This window comes from Aulostomus chinensis, chromosome 7, assembly GCF_037954235.1.
Source record: "Aulostomus chinensis isolate RoL2024-O1b breed Wild chromosome 7, RoL_Achi_v1.0, whole genome shotgun sequence".
NCBI classification, from domain to species: Eukaryota; Metazoa; Chordata; class Actinopteri; order Syngnathiformes; family Aulostomidae; genus Aulostomus; species Aulostomus chinensis.
Window position 1 is genome coordinate 20,068,334 of NC_141326.1, and position 16,294 is coordinate 20,084,627.

Here is a 16,294-nt window from a genome sequence, read left to right on the forward strand (position 1 = left end):
TTAATTACATCAAAAAGTTATAATATGAGCATGAAAATTTTAACATTCAGGGGATAAATAACTCCGGAAATTTTAATTTAAACAAGCATGTGTGTGTACGGGCCGAACTGAAAAGTAGAGACGGACATATTGAGTTAGTCAAGTGCCTAATAAAGATGGTTTGTTTTTTTTACAGCAGAGATTTAAAAAAAAATACATGTTGACAGGTCATGGCAGGGTTTGCACGGGTGTAATTAATAGAATTAGAGTCCTGTTCCATTTAGTGCAGGGGCGCCCAAAGTTTTAACCGTGGTGGCCCCGGTTCCTCTTTTTCTTATTAATTTAAAACTGACATTGTATAAAGTGTCATTCTGATGTCTGATAAAATTGTTTGAGTTCATGCACATTTAAAGAGCACATTTTCATTATTAGGTCTGTTTTTATCATTATGTTACTATTATTTTTTAATTTACATCTGGTGGGGCAAATTTGGCCCCGTGGCCCCCTCTTTTGGCAACCCTGATTTTGTGTGTAGGGCAGGTCCAGTGTGCCAACATAGACCGACCTCCATGGAACAAGGCTTTAATGAATGTATTTAATAATACCCGTGTTTACTTTGCAGTGACGTCAACAGCTGCCCATGTCAACATTGGTGAGAAAGTAACATTTCGAGCGCATGAAACTTTTACTCCCTCCCAACAACCGCAGCTCTGACCAACTGATCCCTGGTCACTAACCTTGTTGATTTATTTATTTATTTACCGATGATCCTATTGGTTTGTCTTGACTCCGGTGCTCAGCAGAGGAGAAGCAGATCAGCTTGCAGCCCTTGGGCTGCACAGACGACATCCACCGGCTCCGACGCAGCACCTCTTTCACCCTCATCCACTTTTTTTTTTTTTTTCCCCCCCTACGCATCTTCTACCCTGAGCAATAATGGCTGACATCAAGTGTCCGGATACCGGTTAACATGTTTTGAGAGTTTGAACCCGTTCACCCATCCTGTGTATGGACTGTGACTCCTAAATGCCTTTCATTGAGAAACGGCTTTGGACGTTTAGAGTGGCGAATGCATACAGGATACAAATGACTTGATAAGGATGGGTAATAAACAAACCATCTTTACTGACGAGCAGCTTGACGCTTACCAGGTAAGATTACTTGCATTACCTTCATTTATTCAGCTTGAATGTGAGTGGTTACTGATATGCTGCAAAGTTTGATATGAAGATATCAAACTGAGTTGAGTCAAAGTGTTTCATAATAATGATTTTACAACACCCTCTGATATTAGTCACACAGGAACCTTCCTGTCTTGAAAATAAGCAAGTATAAGGGGAAACAAAAGACATTTTGATTGATAAAAAGGAAAAATATGATCAATTTGGAGTCTAATTGCTCATAAATAACCTCTAATATCAGTCTACTGCAAGCACGTGTTTACCCACATCAGTGCCAAGGAATCATTTCCTGCAGGTGCAGCTCTACGGTTTGATATGGCAGGACAGTTGAGCACAGGAGTCTCTGATTTCACCAGAAACCGGATTACCTGGTGTTATTTTTCTCCCAGTCTGAGAGGATTTTGCAGGCCAACACTCCAGATTGGAACTTTTCTTCATCTGAACAGTTTTATCCTGAGTATTCGGTGTAAATTAATAATTGATGCCAAGCCGGTGTGATATGCTGTGAAACTCTAGAGACAGTTTGCTGCTCTGAGAGCCTCTCTGGTTACTCCTGCTATTCTTTAAAAGCCCTTATGAGAATACTATCGCTTTCTGTTCTTCCAAAGAATAACTTTATTTTTCAGAGGGTGTAAGATGTAGCTTTTGATAAGATGTCAACCTGAGTGAGACTGAAGAATTTTGTCTTTCCTTCTATCATGGGGAGTTTTTTTGTTTTCATGACAGTCATTGCATTAAACAATCCACACAAGTATTACAAATCCAACATCCTTCCTAAGCCTGTTTTTACTCAGGCAAATGCAACAGTGAAAGACTGGAGTTCCCAGGTGATGGATGTTAACAGCCCCTAGTAAGAGAATCATGAACCAGGCCTGAATTAATAATTTAAACCCCAGGCAGGGAAGTCGTATTTTTTCTTAATCACATCGTCTCCAGAGCTGGCTGGCCGCTCGCCGCCTCTCACACTCCCAGCGCACACTGAAGGGATGGTAGGGGACTGAGGTGTCTCCAGTAGGACTGTTGGGTCACGCCTGCATGTCTCCATGCAGACAGATAACACCAGATCATGTTCCCCCCGTCTCCACATCCCTGTTGCAACTGGCAGGTGACAACATAACAAGAATCGTCACTGAAGAGAAACTGGGGACTAGAATTTTCAGTAACGCGTGTCCTCGGAGGGTTGATGATCTCATTTTGTATGACTCACACGTGTTTTCAGGCCAACATGTATGTGCTAACACGCTTTCCTTCACATTGCAGGATTGTACTTTTTTTACTCGCAAAGAAATCCTGAGGTAAGTTTTATTAGTCTTTTCCCACACCTTAGATGTCCACATCACATCAGCTGTACGTGTCTCACACCAGTGTGTGTAAGATCATGCCCACGCAATAATACCTTTTAATGTTGCTTTCACTTAACACTCTTGAGGATCTTTTTAAAACAGTGGAAATTAACTGCAGCCAATATGATACATTTTCTAAAAAAATAGAATTTTTGAATTTGATTTCATTACGTGTTTATAACCCAATATTTACAATTGACCTTGGGTACTGTGTTTGTCATAACTGGAGGATTGCACACCTTCAGTTTTAGATCTGTACTGCTGTGTGTGTTTTTGTGGTATATCTGTGTGGAGGGGCATGTGTGTGCAGAAACATAATCTTCAGGGTTTTGTCAGTGGAAATCTAGATGGTTCCATGCAGGAGCAGCTCAGGATGTCAACTAAATCTTTGCAAGTCACCCTGACCTTTCGACTGCGGTGTTGTTTTTCGTCGCTGCCTAATGAAGTCTCACGTTTCTGCCGCTTTCACAACGTGCAGCAATTAAGACATGTAAAATACATAAATCCAAAGCTGGTGATTGCAGTAGGTATCATGATTCATTAAGTAGCATCATTTCACCCCTTCATGTCACCTAAGCCATTGATGACAGGCATTAATTAAACAACCAGCGTGCTTTCTTGCTAATGAAATGAACAAATGTTGCTCATGTTTCAGTATCTTTTCTTAAAGAAACTACAAGTGCAGTCAGAGAGAGTTCTGCCGACGAGGCTATGTGGTGTTGTGACAGTGTTATTTACATTTATTTGTCGCAACGCTGCGCCTTTAATCAGCAGTAAACAAAGCAATACTTTATGTTATTAACCCTCTCCATCTCCATAACCTTCATGCAAGAATCAAATACCTCGTTCGCAAAAATACCACAAACAGCCATACAGCCAATGGCGTAGAACATTCCAGGGTCTACAAATTCCTCCTTTAGTGTTGTAGATATCCTGCTAACAAATAAACAGATCACATTACCTCCTCGGTGTAGGTAATTGAATGTAAATAGCCAAGAGTGTTGTGATAAAACTTCAGGTTTAAATAAAAGATGTGTTCTCCCGAGCCTGCAGGAAGACATGGTGTATTTTGGAAAGTAATGTATGTATATAAACATATTGTTGTATTTGTTCTTCTGATTCTGCTGATAATTGTAGTATTTGTTACCCCCCCCACACCCCACACACACACACACACACACACACACACACACACCCATCAACACTCTGTGTGTCTGTATGTGTTCCTCCTGAGTGATATTGAATTGACTTTCACTCCGAGGCCAGCATTGGACTGGACACAATCAGTAGAGGGTGTAATAGGGCCCCAAGCTTTACGACCTTAATAAACCATTCCTTGTTTCTGGCCACAGCTGTGACTGTTACAGCAAAGCCATGTCTAAAATCCCAGAGGCGGGCTCTCGCTGCCGGGCACCAGGTCACTGATTTGAGCCCTTTAGCCTTATGTCATATCCAGTGTTAGAAATAGATCATCTTAGTGTTTTTGTCTTGTCAAATGTGAGGAATTAAATATTTTGTACCTCACCGAGTCATTATGGAAAGTTGTCAATGGTTCTGTTAACAGTGCTGTAAATTGTGAGGTGTCTGCTATTAAGTTACGGTGTCTGATACTGGAAAACACTCCATTGTCTTTCAAAGCATGACCCTCCCAAGTGTTTGGAGGGTCATGGCTCATTAAAACCATAGCTTCCTGCATAGCAACACTGAATCTCCCTCATTCTGACAGCTTTATCAGACCTAACTGTGAGTTTGTCCCCCAAGACCAGTGGCCCTGCTGACCAGTGGCTCTGCTGATGCATCCCAGGAACCAAAGGGCTTTTAAATTAGCGCCACATCTCCTGACATGATGTTTATTGTACATAAAGAGTCCTTTTAGTCGATTGGGTGTTAATGGAGAGTAGAGAGGAAAAATAAGGATGAATTGGTGTGACTGGGAAGTTTCCCTGTCTTTTAAATGTTGGAGAGTTGTTTGCATTATTTTATCAAAAGTATTCGAACCAGTTGCAAATGCTTCATTTTTAAAGACAATGTTTTGATTAAGTTTTGTGGTAGTGGCTGTATTTCTCTTCATATCGTTCCTAATACCGCTATTTGACATCTTCACCTAAGATCTAAAACTTCTTCTTTTCTTGTGGTCTTTTTTGCAGCTTTTTTGATAATAAAAAAAAATGCTAACTCTTACATCATCTGGTACTAAGTAATCTCCCTTTCTTGCTAAAGAAAATTGAATACAAATTGAATTTAAATTTAAAATTGGCTGTCCTTTCCAACAAGCATAAAAACCAAGACAGTGTGTTGTCTGTTCCAGGTTGCACGGTAGATACCATGAACTGGCCCCACATCTCGTACCGATGGACTATACCAACGATCCTGATTGTAAACTGCCTTTAGCCTTGATTGTCAACATGCCAGAGTTAAAGGTAAAAACAATGTTTCTTTTTTAGCCTCTCAAATGTGACACATTTCCTGTCATAACCATGAAAACCCATTCCAAATAGATCAGCCTCTAACAGTATTATCCTAGGTGGTGTCAGACGCAGCTCATGCGGGCCCACACTCACGATCAATACTCACTCTCCTCCAAGGGACGGGATTGATTTTGTTTAACCATCATCATCGCTGATCTGAGTGTGTGACACACCGCATTGTGTGGTCCTATGAAAGTTAATGTGCCGTGAAATGCTCTGTCCCCGCAGCAATGCGTCTCCTCCTGTTCTTAAGTACCTGTTATATGAAACGAACATCACAGACAGTTCAGAGACGACAGCTTAACATCAAAGACACGTCTATTTCTCACTTTTCGTGAATACCGCACACGTGGAGTTCTTTTAGCTTAGAGATGTGTTGTTTCTCTGAATGCTATCGCAGGACCAAAGTCATCTGCACCATTATATAAATTAAGATCAAATGAGCCGTGCTAGTTGACAAGTTCTATTAAAAAAAAAAGTGTTTCTTTTGATGGTCGGTGGCCATTTTCCCTGTTTTGAATTCTTGACAATGCATGTTGTATCTTTTGAAAGGCTTGTGAATTTATTACGCGCTCAAATCAAATAAGCTAATGAGCCAAGCCCTAGTATATAACCCCTAGTGGCAGCTTCTGCTTGCTACAGGGGAGAAAACATTGGCTCAGCAATGCAAACAAAGAGAGTCAGCCTTGTTTATTGGAACTCTGTGATCAGAAGAATACAGTTTACGCTTTGTACCCCAATATAAACATTATACTAAACTGAAAGCAACCACATTTACCTTTAAGCATGTTTGTTATGAATGTATTCACTGCCCAAATCTACAGGTCATACTAGCATAGACAATATAGGAAAAAAGAATGAATATGTCAGTATTCAGAAGTCTCTTTTTTTATGTTGGTATACATTAAAGTGTATCTGCTTTACTCCTGCATGGCGACATTTTTCAGCGCTGATTTTGAAATTGTGCGCTGCTTTTCTCACAAAAAATAATGATACAACCGCAGTTAAACAATATTGGATATGTAGTGAATGATGTTATTTCCCTCTGCAGGAAAATCCATTCCGCAACAGGATAGTTGAGTCATTCTCCGAGGACGGGATGGGGAATCTCAGCTTCAATGAATTTGTGGATATGTTCTCAGTCCTCAGTGAAATGGCTCCTCGTGAACTGAAGGCCATATACGCTTTTAAAATCTATGGTAACGCTCCTTAGTTCTTCACATTCCTCTCACAGAAATGAGAAGGGTAATTATTTGCTGTAATCTCTTGTTCCTGGCAGATTTCAATGTGGATAATTACCTTTGCAAAGAGGACCTGGAAAAGACTCTGAATAAGCTGACCAAGGAGGAGTTGACTCCTGAGGAGGTGGAGCTGGTGTGTGAGAAGACCATCGAGGAGGCTGATTTGGATGGGGACAATAAACTCTCCTTTGCTGATTTTGAAAATATGATAACGAGGGCTCCTGATTTTTTAAGGTATTTCGATTTTGATCTTGGGCGGCACGTTGGTGCAGTGGTTAGCACGGTCGCCTCACAGCAAGAAGGTTCCGGGTTTGAGTTCCGGCTCGGGCACGGGATCTTTCTGTGTGGAGTCTGCATGTTCTCCCTTTGCTTGCGTGGGTTCTCTCCAGGTACTACGGCTTCCTCCCACAAACCAAAGACATCAAGAGGGGACGAGGCTGATTGATACTCTAAATTGACCGTAGGTGTGGCTGTGAGTGTGAAAGCTGCGGGGATAGGCTCCAGCCCCCCTGCAACCCTTAACAGGATAAACGGAAGAAAATGGATGGATGGATTTGGATCTTATGAATTTCAAATAATGGTTTGAATTCAATACATATCACCTCATTGTTATTACAGACTGTAGAATAGAACTGGATGCACATGCAGGTATGCAGACACAAGCTGATGTAGGAGTGCGTTAAGCCTGCATTCTTTCTAATGGCGATGGAGGGTGGCTTACTCCACTTGGGGCAAAAATAAGTTTGATTGTGAAAAGGTTTATGAGAAAATGATCCATCATCTCACTTGTTTTAGAGTAAAGTGAACTCTTTCCACTGGTTAAAAAAACAAAACAAAACAAGCTAAACAAAGCAACCAAAAAGCACCATCAGTCCCTCACATCTGGCTTTTGTCTGCTATAGGAAAAGGTTTAATAAGCATTCCTGTGTTAAAGGACTCTGCAGTAGAGCCTATTTTGTCAGACATGCGCTGATTAAACCACAAGGATTTGTGGCCCGCTTAAGGTGCAGTGCTATGATGTGTAGGTCTATGTGTTAAATCAGGGTCTGTTTAGGGCGTGGCTACCTTGTGATTGACAAGTCACTACCAATGTGGGCTGAAATGCTTAACTAAGGCTTCACTCCACGAACCAGTAGATGATGTAATGCTGGCTATGTCCACATATTGGACACAGTCTTATACCGCAGCAATGTGGGATGCTTTTGTTTTAATACCTTTCATTTTCATTATGAATCCCTCGCCATCATGACTTTAATCCTGCACCATACCAGCTGACTAATTCTATGGAAATGTCTCACATGTCTGAGTCCACAGACCTCTCATAGGAACAGCAAGTGTGATTGTTAACAAAATGAACACTACTGACTGTCTCTTCTTGTCTCTCTCTTGACTGAAGTACCTTTCATATACGAATCTGAGAGGACTCCACGTTCGGCAGCATGGTGAAGCTCAGCACAGTGCCTGTCTGCAACTCCACTTGTCAAAAACGTCATCCGTTCGGTCCTCTCTGGCTCCTGCTTCCGCAGCTCTCCTCCACGCAAAATGCTGACTGAATTCTCAGGATCCTGGATTTATTTTGCACATTTCTTTTGCTTTTCATGAAACAGCTTTTTTGGATTTTTATCTCATATAAAAAGGGCTCGGCCTGGATCGACGTGGTGTTGGGCGAGGATGCTACGACCACAAATTAGATTTGAAGAAAGAAGACAAAACAGCCTGATTAAGGAGTTCTACTATTCAGCACATCCAGTATTGCATAAAACAATCTACCTATATTGCCCCCCCCCCCCCCCGCCAAGTCTTCCTACGACAACACACTGAAGTATTTACCTAATGAATGTGTAGCATTGGCATTAAGGGCATATAGATATTCTCCCATATATGCAACATGTGTACATGCATGGAACACTTCTGGTTCTTGTGCAGTGTATCGCTTTTAGTCGTTGTGTTTGTGCTTGTGAAACTGGACTGTAATGACAATCACGTCTCTGTTGTTCTCCACATAAATGAAGGGCTCTGTCATCTGAAGTCATTTTGGTAACTTTCATCTTCTGCCTCGGCCATCACCACGACATGTTAGTTACAGCCATGTTTTAAATATATCGATTTTTTTCAAGTTTTTATGTATTGTATTATTCTGATTAAATGTGTTTTTTTTCTGTGTTCTAAGTCAAATTACTTTGTGCCAATAAGAGGCTGACCTGGCTCTTTAACATACTGTCTCATAACCAGTTTATCAGCGCACAGCAAAGATCAGGCTGTGAATGTGCCTGCGTTTCCTCCGTCACATGAGCTGCAATGATTTGTTAAGCAGGATGTGATCATTAGCATTGAGCTGCATCAGCATTCACAAGCATGATTACATCCTGCACAGGAATGCTGAGCTGGTCCTGGCTCGAGGCTCCAAGGTGCAGATCTGCATTTAGTTTAAGGAAGATTATTGTTTTCAGAACCAATGCATGCAGAACTTTGTGGCATTGTACATTCAGAGTTACACAAAAAAAGTCAGAAAGTGTTACCAAATACAATGGCAGCAAAAGAAACACAAACTAGGTAAAAGGTGCTGAGTCTGACAGATACACAGCCGTGTATCTTTAAAGAGGACATTAGGATGCGAGTCTTAACATTCTAGCAAGAATTTTTCCTAAATTCTGTTCAGTTCAATTGAGATTTAATGTGTATGGCACCTTTTTAGAATGTTTTACTGTAAAACAGAATTAAAGATTTATAAATAGGTGAAATAGGTATTTAAAATACATCCATCAGTACACATACATACTGACTAAACACTGTGCTGGAGAGCATTTACAGAAGGTATTTACTTGGTTTACAAAAGGGCTGCGCAATATATTGAAATTTGACCGAAAACGCAATACGGCCTCGTGCGGTATCAATATCAATATATACTCGAGACAAAATGTGTGAAGAAATACATTCTAAATGAATTCTCAGCGTGCTGCAGTGAATATCACATATTGCATGTTTTCCACTGTGAGCTATTGTTTGGCATGAATATCACAGTAGTTATAATTGTGATCTATTCAGAAAGTTGAAGTTATATGGAAACAGAAACAGTCTGTGATGGTGAAAGCTGAACACGGACCAAAGCTGACTTTTTTTTTTTTTTTTACATCACGTTAAGTTGCAACTGCCACGTTATCACTGGACATACAGGTGTGTTTAAATCCGAAAATCTGAATTTGGCCTTTTTTTTTTGTCTGAAAGAGGACGACGTTGCAGTCTGTTAAACAATGTGCAGTCATCGGAGCATCATTCTTTTATCACCAGCTCCTTTTATGGGCACAGCATCAAATATTCAGGGCAGCGGAGAGCTGACGACGTGGCTCCATTAAATACTGGTCTCCCTGAGAACATCTGTTAATTATGATTCCAGCAGGGCAGCTTCTGGCACTATGAGATACCGAGGCTGTAAAGCAGCAGATATCAGTGCACCACAGGCTTCTGGGGCTGAGAGGAGAGTGACACTAAGATCTTTCCCACTCTAATTAGATCGGAATTAAGATGAGGCTGCATCACGACAGCAGAGGAGCTTCCATTAATTGCAAGACCGTAGAGGAAGTTGGTGCTCACCAGTGACATTTTCTTCAGATTTACTTTTTTTCTAAAACTTGATCAAGCAGGGACACTGTAATTTAACACTTTCTGTGATGGAGCAGCATTACAAAGAGTATCTTCAACACTGGGATTTTATTAAAAAAAAAAATCACATTAGACTTAATTTACTTTAAAAGGTGAAAAACAGAAGTAAAGTCCCTCGACGTAAACAATCGCCTTCATAACTAACCACAGACGCTCTAATGACCCTGACTGAATATGTCTGTATGCATTTATAGCCAAAAGAAGAAATACAAGGTTTCTTTTTAAAAATCATTTATTTTCCTAGAGTGATGCACAATGGCTCATACATGTGAGGAAATATAAACATACAATCAGCTTTCAATAAATAAATCCAAAAGCAAATATATAGACAGATGAATTGGGAACATCTGAATAAAAAAAAAGAAGCTGCCAAAGTGAATTTTTTTTAGTGTCAAAGCATTTTCCCCAGTAGTTCACCATTTCTTCTTCATCTCAGGAATGAGCCACTTCCATTTGTCACTCTGCAATAAATACATGAATAATTAAATAGGGTGAACATTAAATTGAAAATAAGGAGGATTTCATATTGAAAGTAAAGCCTTTTCATGGCATTACTCACCCTTAATCCCCATAATGAGTGGTTGTGTTTGGGCCTGATGTCCTCCAGAGGCTCGTACGTGTGGCTGGTGGATTTATGTTGGGCTCTGTTCTCCTCTTGGCCAGGAATCAGCTCGTACATATTATCACGAGGCAAGAAGCCAGCAGCAGAAGCAGCTTCAGAGGGGACCACCGAGTACACTGACCCTCCATCCTGCTCTGCTGGCAGGGATCTAGCCTCAGCTGGCGTAGTGTGTGTGCTACGCTGTCTGCCAGCCAGGTGATAGACAGCACTGTGACTCTGGTAGTCCAGGTTGCTGGGTCCTGTAGACGTCACCTCTGGACCAGAACGCCTGTTGGGTTTTGGAGCAAGTCTTGGTGGTATGTTAGGAGGTGTGCTCAGACTGTAAGTCTGCTCTCCTCCATCATAGCTGTGGTCCAGGAGGGGTAGAGACCTGCTGTTATAGTCCAGCATGCCAAGCTCAGAGTGCACAGGGTCTGTTCCCGACATAATCAACTTTCTCATGTTCTGATCCTGGTTAGAGGACCTCTCAGTCCTCCTGAAATTCTCTGAAGGTAAATAGTCCTGACAGGCGTGTTGAGGTCTTGGCATCCTTCTGCGTGGTTGCTTCCTCAGCTGAGCGTATAAAACTCTGTCCTGGTCACTCTCAAGGGGCCTGTTTCTCCTTGGCAACGGTGGAACTTCCTGTTTTGCAAAGGGAGTTGTTAAAGGTGTCACACAATATTATACTATAAAATATGAGTTATTCAGCACTTGCCTCAACTGCTCTTTTGCTTTTTGGTGGCCGTGAAGGTGGCTGCTCAGAGCTCAGCTGCTCTTTTCGAACGTTCTTCACTGCTCTGATCGTGGCGACGGGTTTCTCTTCTGGGTTGACCTGAATTATATCATACAGCTCACTATTCAGCACCTGCAAAGGCACAGCACATATGAGACCTTAATCCTGGATCAATACTTTTACAGTCAATGCTAAGTCGAGGAGTTCTGTATCACCTCAAAGCACGAGGATGTGAGATACTCTCCAAATGGCTCGATGGGGCTCCTCTTGTAGTACTCCATGAGATTAGAGATGGTGTCATGTCTCTCAGTGTCCCCTGAGACTACAAACTGTCCTGACTCACTTTGGTTTATCACAAAATGGCGACAGCGATCTCGGCCTCTGCAACAGGAAAGAAAATGTTTGCTGAAAGCTAAACTCTTGGTCACGTTTTATTCATTTAGCGGCTTGAGGGATCAACTTTTGAAAATGTAACACAGCTCTGCATTCATGAATACTTACTTATAAGACAGGATGTACCCGATGGCCTTATCGCTGAGACGCACCAGGAAACAGCCCAGCTCCTTTTCTCTGAGGATGTCTTCAGCATTCCTGTAGAAGCACCATAAAATAAACTTGAAATTCTACAAATGTAAGAATATTGAATCCCCAAAGCCATTTGACATTAGATTACAGGAATAGACAGACATGTGTGATTCATTCTGGAAAGTATATCCCACTACAGGAAAATTCACTTCGCTGTGTTCCTTTCGTGCAAGTTCCCATGTTCTGATGTAACTGCCCGTTGTGTTTGTGTAGGCGTCTGCAGTAGGCGAGGGTTAAAATGAGCTGCTTTCTTGAAACAGATTTTTGGATCCATAATGATGCAAAAAAAAAAAACCCTTACGTGATTTCAGTACAGACCAGAACTTCCCGAAATGACTCAGATTTTACCGAATGCAAATTTACATTTATACTTGATATATATATATATATATTTTTTTAGCTTAACAAAATGTTTTGGATTAATCTGTCACCTAAGGTTACAGGGTGGTTGCTGAAATATTTGAACATTTTATATTACAATTTGATGCTATATTTTAAAGAATATGACCCGTTATTCTTGAAAATGACATTTCATTGATGACTACTTACTTTCTAGAGATGAAGCCCAAAAACCAAGTAGGGAAAAAACCATTTTGAACAATGAGAGGCACTTGAGTCTCTATGAACCATTTTGAAGTCAATTCTCGGAGTTTACTGTCAGAGAGACGATCTGGCGTTTCCCTCTGCTCCAGCCTCACACGCTCCTAATCAAAAACACACAGAAGACAACATTTATTTATGAGTATGAGCGGGACACCAAATTCAATTGCATTAATCACAATAGTTAATATTTATGTCACATATTCCACAAAGTCTACAAAAAAAGAAGTCAATTCTTATTCTAGACGTAAGAAACTTCCCTTTTAGCTCAAGGAGGGTTCTGGTTACTCTGACCTGCCCTGCTGTAATATGTCACACTGACATGCTGCCAAGGCCCGTGTACTGACTTCAGCTCTGGTTAGTTCTGGAAACAGTTCTTACCTTGAAGCAGAACATAAGACAAGTCCTGTGACAGGGTGCTCTGGAGTGTCTCTGATCCATTGTCCTTGACCCTGGAATGCGGCAGATCTTTTCAGATCTGAGTCTCTGTTGTCTTTGTGGTGTACACTTATGCCTTTCAATCCCTATAGAGACAAAAAAAAGAATAAAAAAAAATCAACAACGACACTTTTATTCTCTGGTAAATCTCAGATGAAAAGAGATTTTTCAGCTCAGATGGTCCACATACCTTTCCTGGAGATGAGCAGTGTGGGGTCTGAACCTTGTGTCATTACAGCAAATGTTCAAATGCTCCTCTTCTGAACAGTGTAACCTCTTACAAAAGGTGTTGTGAAGGAGTGTGATACCCTGGGGGAGAGATGTAGACCGATGACATTTACACTTACATACATTTTTCCACCAGCTCGGAAAGCAGCGTTGCTGAGCAACGTCCTATTTGCATGACAGACACGAACTAAAGAGCTGCGGAACAAAACAAGAACTTCCTGAAGAGAAATGGAAAGTAAGCTGAACACAGAATGTGTGGTTTGTGTGAACGCCTGCAGAGGACTGCATAGTTACTGTAGTAATGGGAGATGAGTTGCATCGGCACAGATTTGATCTTTCAGGTTATAGCTGATGGGGGGGGGGCCAAAAAACATCAGCAACCAAAACAAAATTTTAGAGGACATCAACAAACCCCTGGAGAAATCAGAAGCTGTTTATCATAAATAATCATTAGCTCCATTGTTGAGGTAGTCAGTATGAATCATCGGCGTCTAGTCCGGCATGAGAAGAAAGAATTCCCTGCAGGGTATGAGGAGAAAACCCGTAAAAGTGTTTGTGTGTGTGTGTGTGTGTGTGTGTGTGTGTGTGTGTGTGTGTGTGTGTGTGTGTGTGTGTGAGCACTGCACCCTCTTATTATTGCTCCACCTTTCAGAAACAGAAAAATTCTAATCATTCAATCTAAATATCATCAATGTTCTGTTCCGGGAATGACTAAATATGTCGACAGTATCATGACCTAGAATTTCAACATGATCTTGATAATGTAGCAGCCGGTTGAAAGCGTCTTTGTGAGTCATGCCGTGCTCCTCTGGGGGCGCGTAGAGACCCGGGGTCAAATTCTATCACCACTTCCACCGCACCAACATGACAGGTTACAGTAGATTAAAAGACATGTAGTGGATCACAGGTTCAGTGGTTAAGATCAACTTACCGGTACTTGCAACACACCCCAGGAGGAAGAAGTGGTGGGTTTTTAAAAAGGTCACAAGTAGGGCTGTAGCGATACACTAATCTCGTGATACGATACGCTTACATCCTTTAATGAAAGATTTTAAAGGGACAAAGTGATTTGGTGACATCTTGTGAGTGTTCCATTGACTTGGATTGAATTAATTGAACTGAAAGCATCAGTTACACAATATATGGCTCTGTCTGGCAGCTTGCAAATGCTGGACAAAATGAATCAAAGATGTGGTGAAAAAATTACTTTCATTTATTGAAACTGAGTGCAAATTGTAGTTTGTAGGCCTTCTTTGGCAGCTTTTTTAGCTTGATACTGAACCTGGCAAGCCACCAGGTTAACTAAAAATAAACCATAGCAGCCAATAATTCAATTCGCGGGTGACTATAGCATAGTGGGGCTCCATCGGGTTCACCATGCGCCTAAAGCCGGTGTTTTCCACCACCGAATAAGGTCTCAAATCCTGACAAATAAAGTAGGCAATGGACTCCGTAATTTTCTGCGACCTCGGTGAAGAAGATGGGAACTTGTGGGAACCACCGCTGTCACTGTCCAGTGTGGTTTGTTTCGGGTCGCGCCGTAGCTTCTTGGGCTTGGCCTCAGTTCGCACTACCTTGTCCGGTGGTGACGTTTTAGTTGGCTCGCATGTTGGTATTTCCAGAGTACTTAACGTTTGTGTGACACAGTTGGCAAACCGCCATACTTTTGTCTAAATCGTTGCTTTCTTTTTTGGTTTTGAACCCCAATGCTCCAACACATCTACGCATGCAGGCGCTGGATTTATAGTCGCCGCCAATATCTCCTCAGCCTGGTTTATGCTACTGCGTCACGTCGACGAGACCCTCACGTGGACCCTACGCCGTAGCCTGACGTTTGTTTGTTTTTTTCTCTTTATTAACACAAACAACAATAAATTAACAATGACAAACTCATATCAAAAGGTACCAAACTATCATATCAAAGTACATTCACACCTCCTTAGAGACTACAAACTGCAAGCTAACAGATTACAATGCAATAACATATTACCAGAGCAAACAGAAGCATAATAAAACAAGAATGAGAGGATCATAAAGTGAATAATATACCAGTTAAAGAAAAATTGTAAAAAAAAAAAAAAAAAAACACAATTAAATCCATGTTGAATCAAAAAAAATAAACGAAAACAAGGGGTTTAGGATAGGTCAAATTCCGCTAAATATGTATATACTTTATTTGCAGGGGGGTTATTTATTTGTTTTAAACATTTTGATAACAAGGAGATTTCATTCTTAAGATTAGGCCATGGGGGGGGGGGGGGGGTGGCATTCCGACACTTGTTGAAAAATTTCGAAATATGCCGTAACCTGACGTGCACCTCCAAAAATTCCTGACTGCGCGTCGCGTCGTGACGTGAACGTCTAGGACTGTGATTGGTCCGCTCAGAGAAGGTTGCCGAATGCATGAAGGGGTGGAAGAACTTCCGCGACGAATATGTGCGTCTCCGGAAGAAAATGGCCACAAGAAGTCATGTTCAAAGTTTACAGTTTGACTCATGAAAGCAAACAGTCGTTCAAAGAAAAGCCCCGGACTTTCTGTTGTAAATAGTTTTGTTTTGGAATCCGACAAGAGCCCCCCGAAACCATACAAAGACCCCCTAGCGGCTTGGCGGTGAATTGCAGAGCAATGCGTTCTAGTGATGGGCATTCCCACTCTTCTCAGAGATTCGGCTCCTTTGGCTCGGCTCTCTTAGAAGAGCCGGCTCTTCCGGCTCCCAAATGGCTCTTCAGTTTTCATTCAGTATCACAAGCAATTTTTGATTCAGTGTTTTCATAAACGCTTTATTTTTATGTATGAAACTTTTAAAACTGAACACAACCACAGCAATCAAACAAATCAAACATACAAATCAAATGAACAAAGTGTGAACAAAGTATGAACAGAGTGTCTAGTGGAGATTGGCATTCAGGAAAGCCAGATGCCTCAGTTTGGATGGGCTGATACGATTTCTCCTCTCTGTTACAATTTGCCCTGTCTTTGAGAAGACTCTCTCTGACAGGACCGATGTTGCAACAATGCAGAGTCTTCCTACCATTACCTTAACCAGGCGTGGGTAGCATGAAGCCTTGGCCTCCCACCATTTCAATGGGTCTTCAGCTGTCTGGATGAGGGGCTCCTGAAGGTAGGACCTCACCTCCAGTACAGCATCAGCTGTGGAATTTCTCTCTGCCGTGTGTACCTGGCCTGTACCACTACATTCACGGTCTTTGGAGCGTCTGTCCCCCTTCCTTCTTTCA

General features: G+C 41.5%; 2 protein-coding genes across 4 annotated transcripts; one reads left to right on the forward strand and one right to left on the reverse strand.

Annotated features, from left to right (window-relative positions):
- Positions 1-516: 516 nt before the first annotated feature.
- On the forward strand, positions 517-8,296 carry cib2 (calcium and integrin binding family member 2). 2 transcript variants are annotated; one of them, XM_086207804.1, is made up of 6 exons: positions 517-1,130; positions 2,421-2,455; positions 4,812-4,923; positions 6,023-6,170; positions 6,251-6,446; positions 7,609-8,296. In XM_086207804.1, exons 1-6 carry the CDS (start codon positions 1,080-1,082, stop codon positions 7,628-7,630), a joined length of 564 nt encoding a protein of 187 aa, XP_086063930.1. In that variant the 5' UTR covers positions 517-1,079; the 3' UTR covers positions 7,631-8,296. The 2 variants fall into 2 exon arrangements, with proteins under 2 accessions (XP_086063930.1, XP_086063929.1); XM_086207803.1 differs by lacking the exon at positions 7,609-8,296 and having other exon boundaries at positions 6,251-7,447.
- Positions 8,297-10,133: 1,837 nt separating this feature from the next.
- On the reverse strand, positions 10,134-14,200 carry LOC147258927 (uncharacterized). 2 transcript variants are annotated; one of them, XM_086209048.1, is made up of 9 exons: positions 13,989-14,200; positions 13,020-13,138; positions 12,773-12,915; positions 12,341-12,495; positions 11,708-11,797; positions 11,422-11,587; positions 11,189-11,338; positions 10,432-11,115; positions 10,134-10,333 (listed from the first exon to the last, which is right to left on the reverse strand). In XM_086209048.1, the coding sequence occupies exons 2-9, from the start codon at positions 13,060-13,062 to the stop codon at positions 10,286-10,288; spliced, it is 1,479 nt and encodes a 492-aa protein (XP_086065174.1). In that variant the 5' UTR covers positions 13,063-13,138; positions 13,989-14,200; the 3' UTR covers positions 10,134-10,285. The 2 variants fall into 2 exon arrangements, with proteins under 2 accessions (XP_086065174.1, XP_086065173.1); XM_086209047.1 differs by having other exon boundaries at positions 10,432-11,111; positions 11,185-11,338.
- Between the last annotated feature and the right edge of the window lie 2,094 nt (positions 14,201-16,294).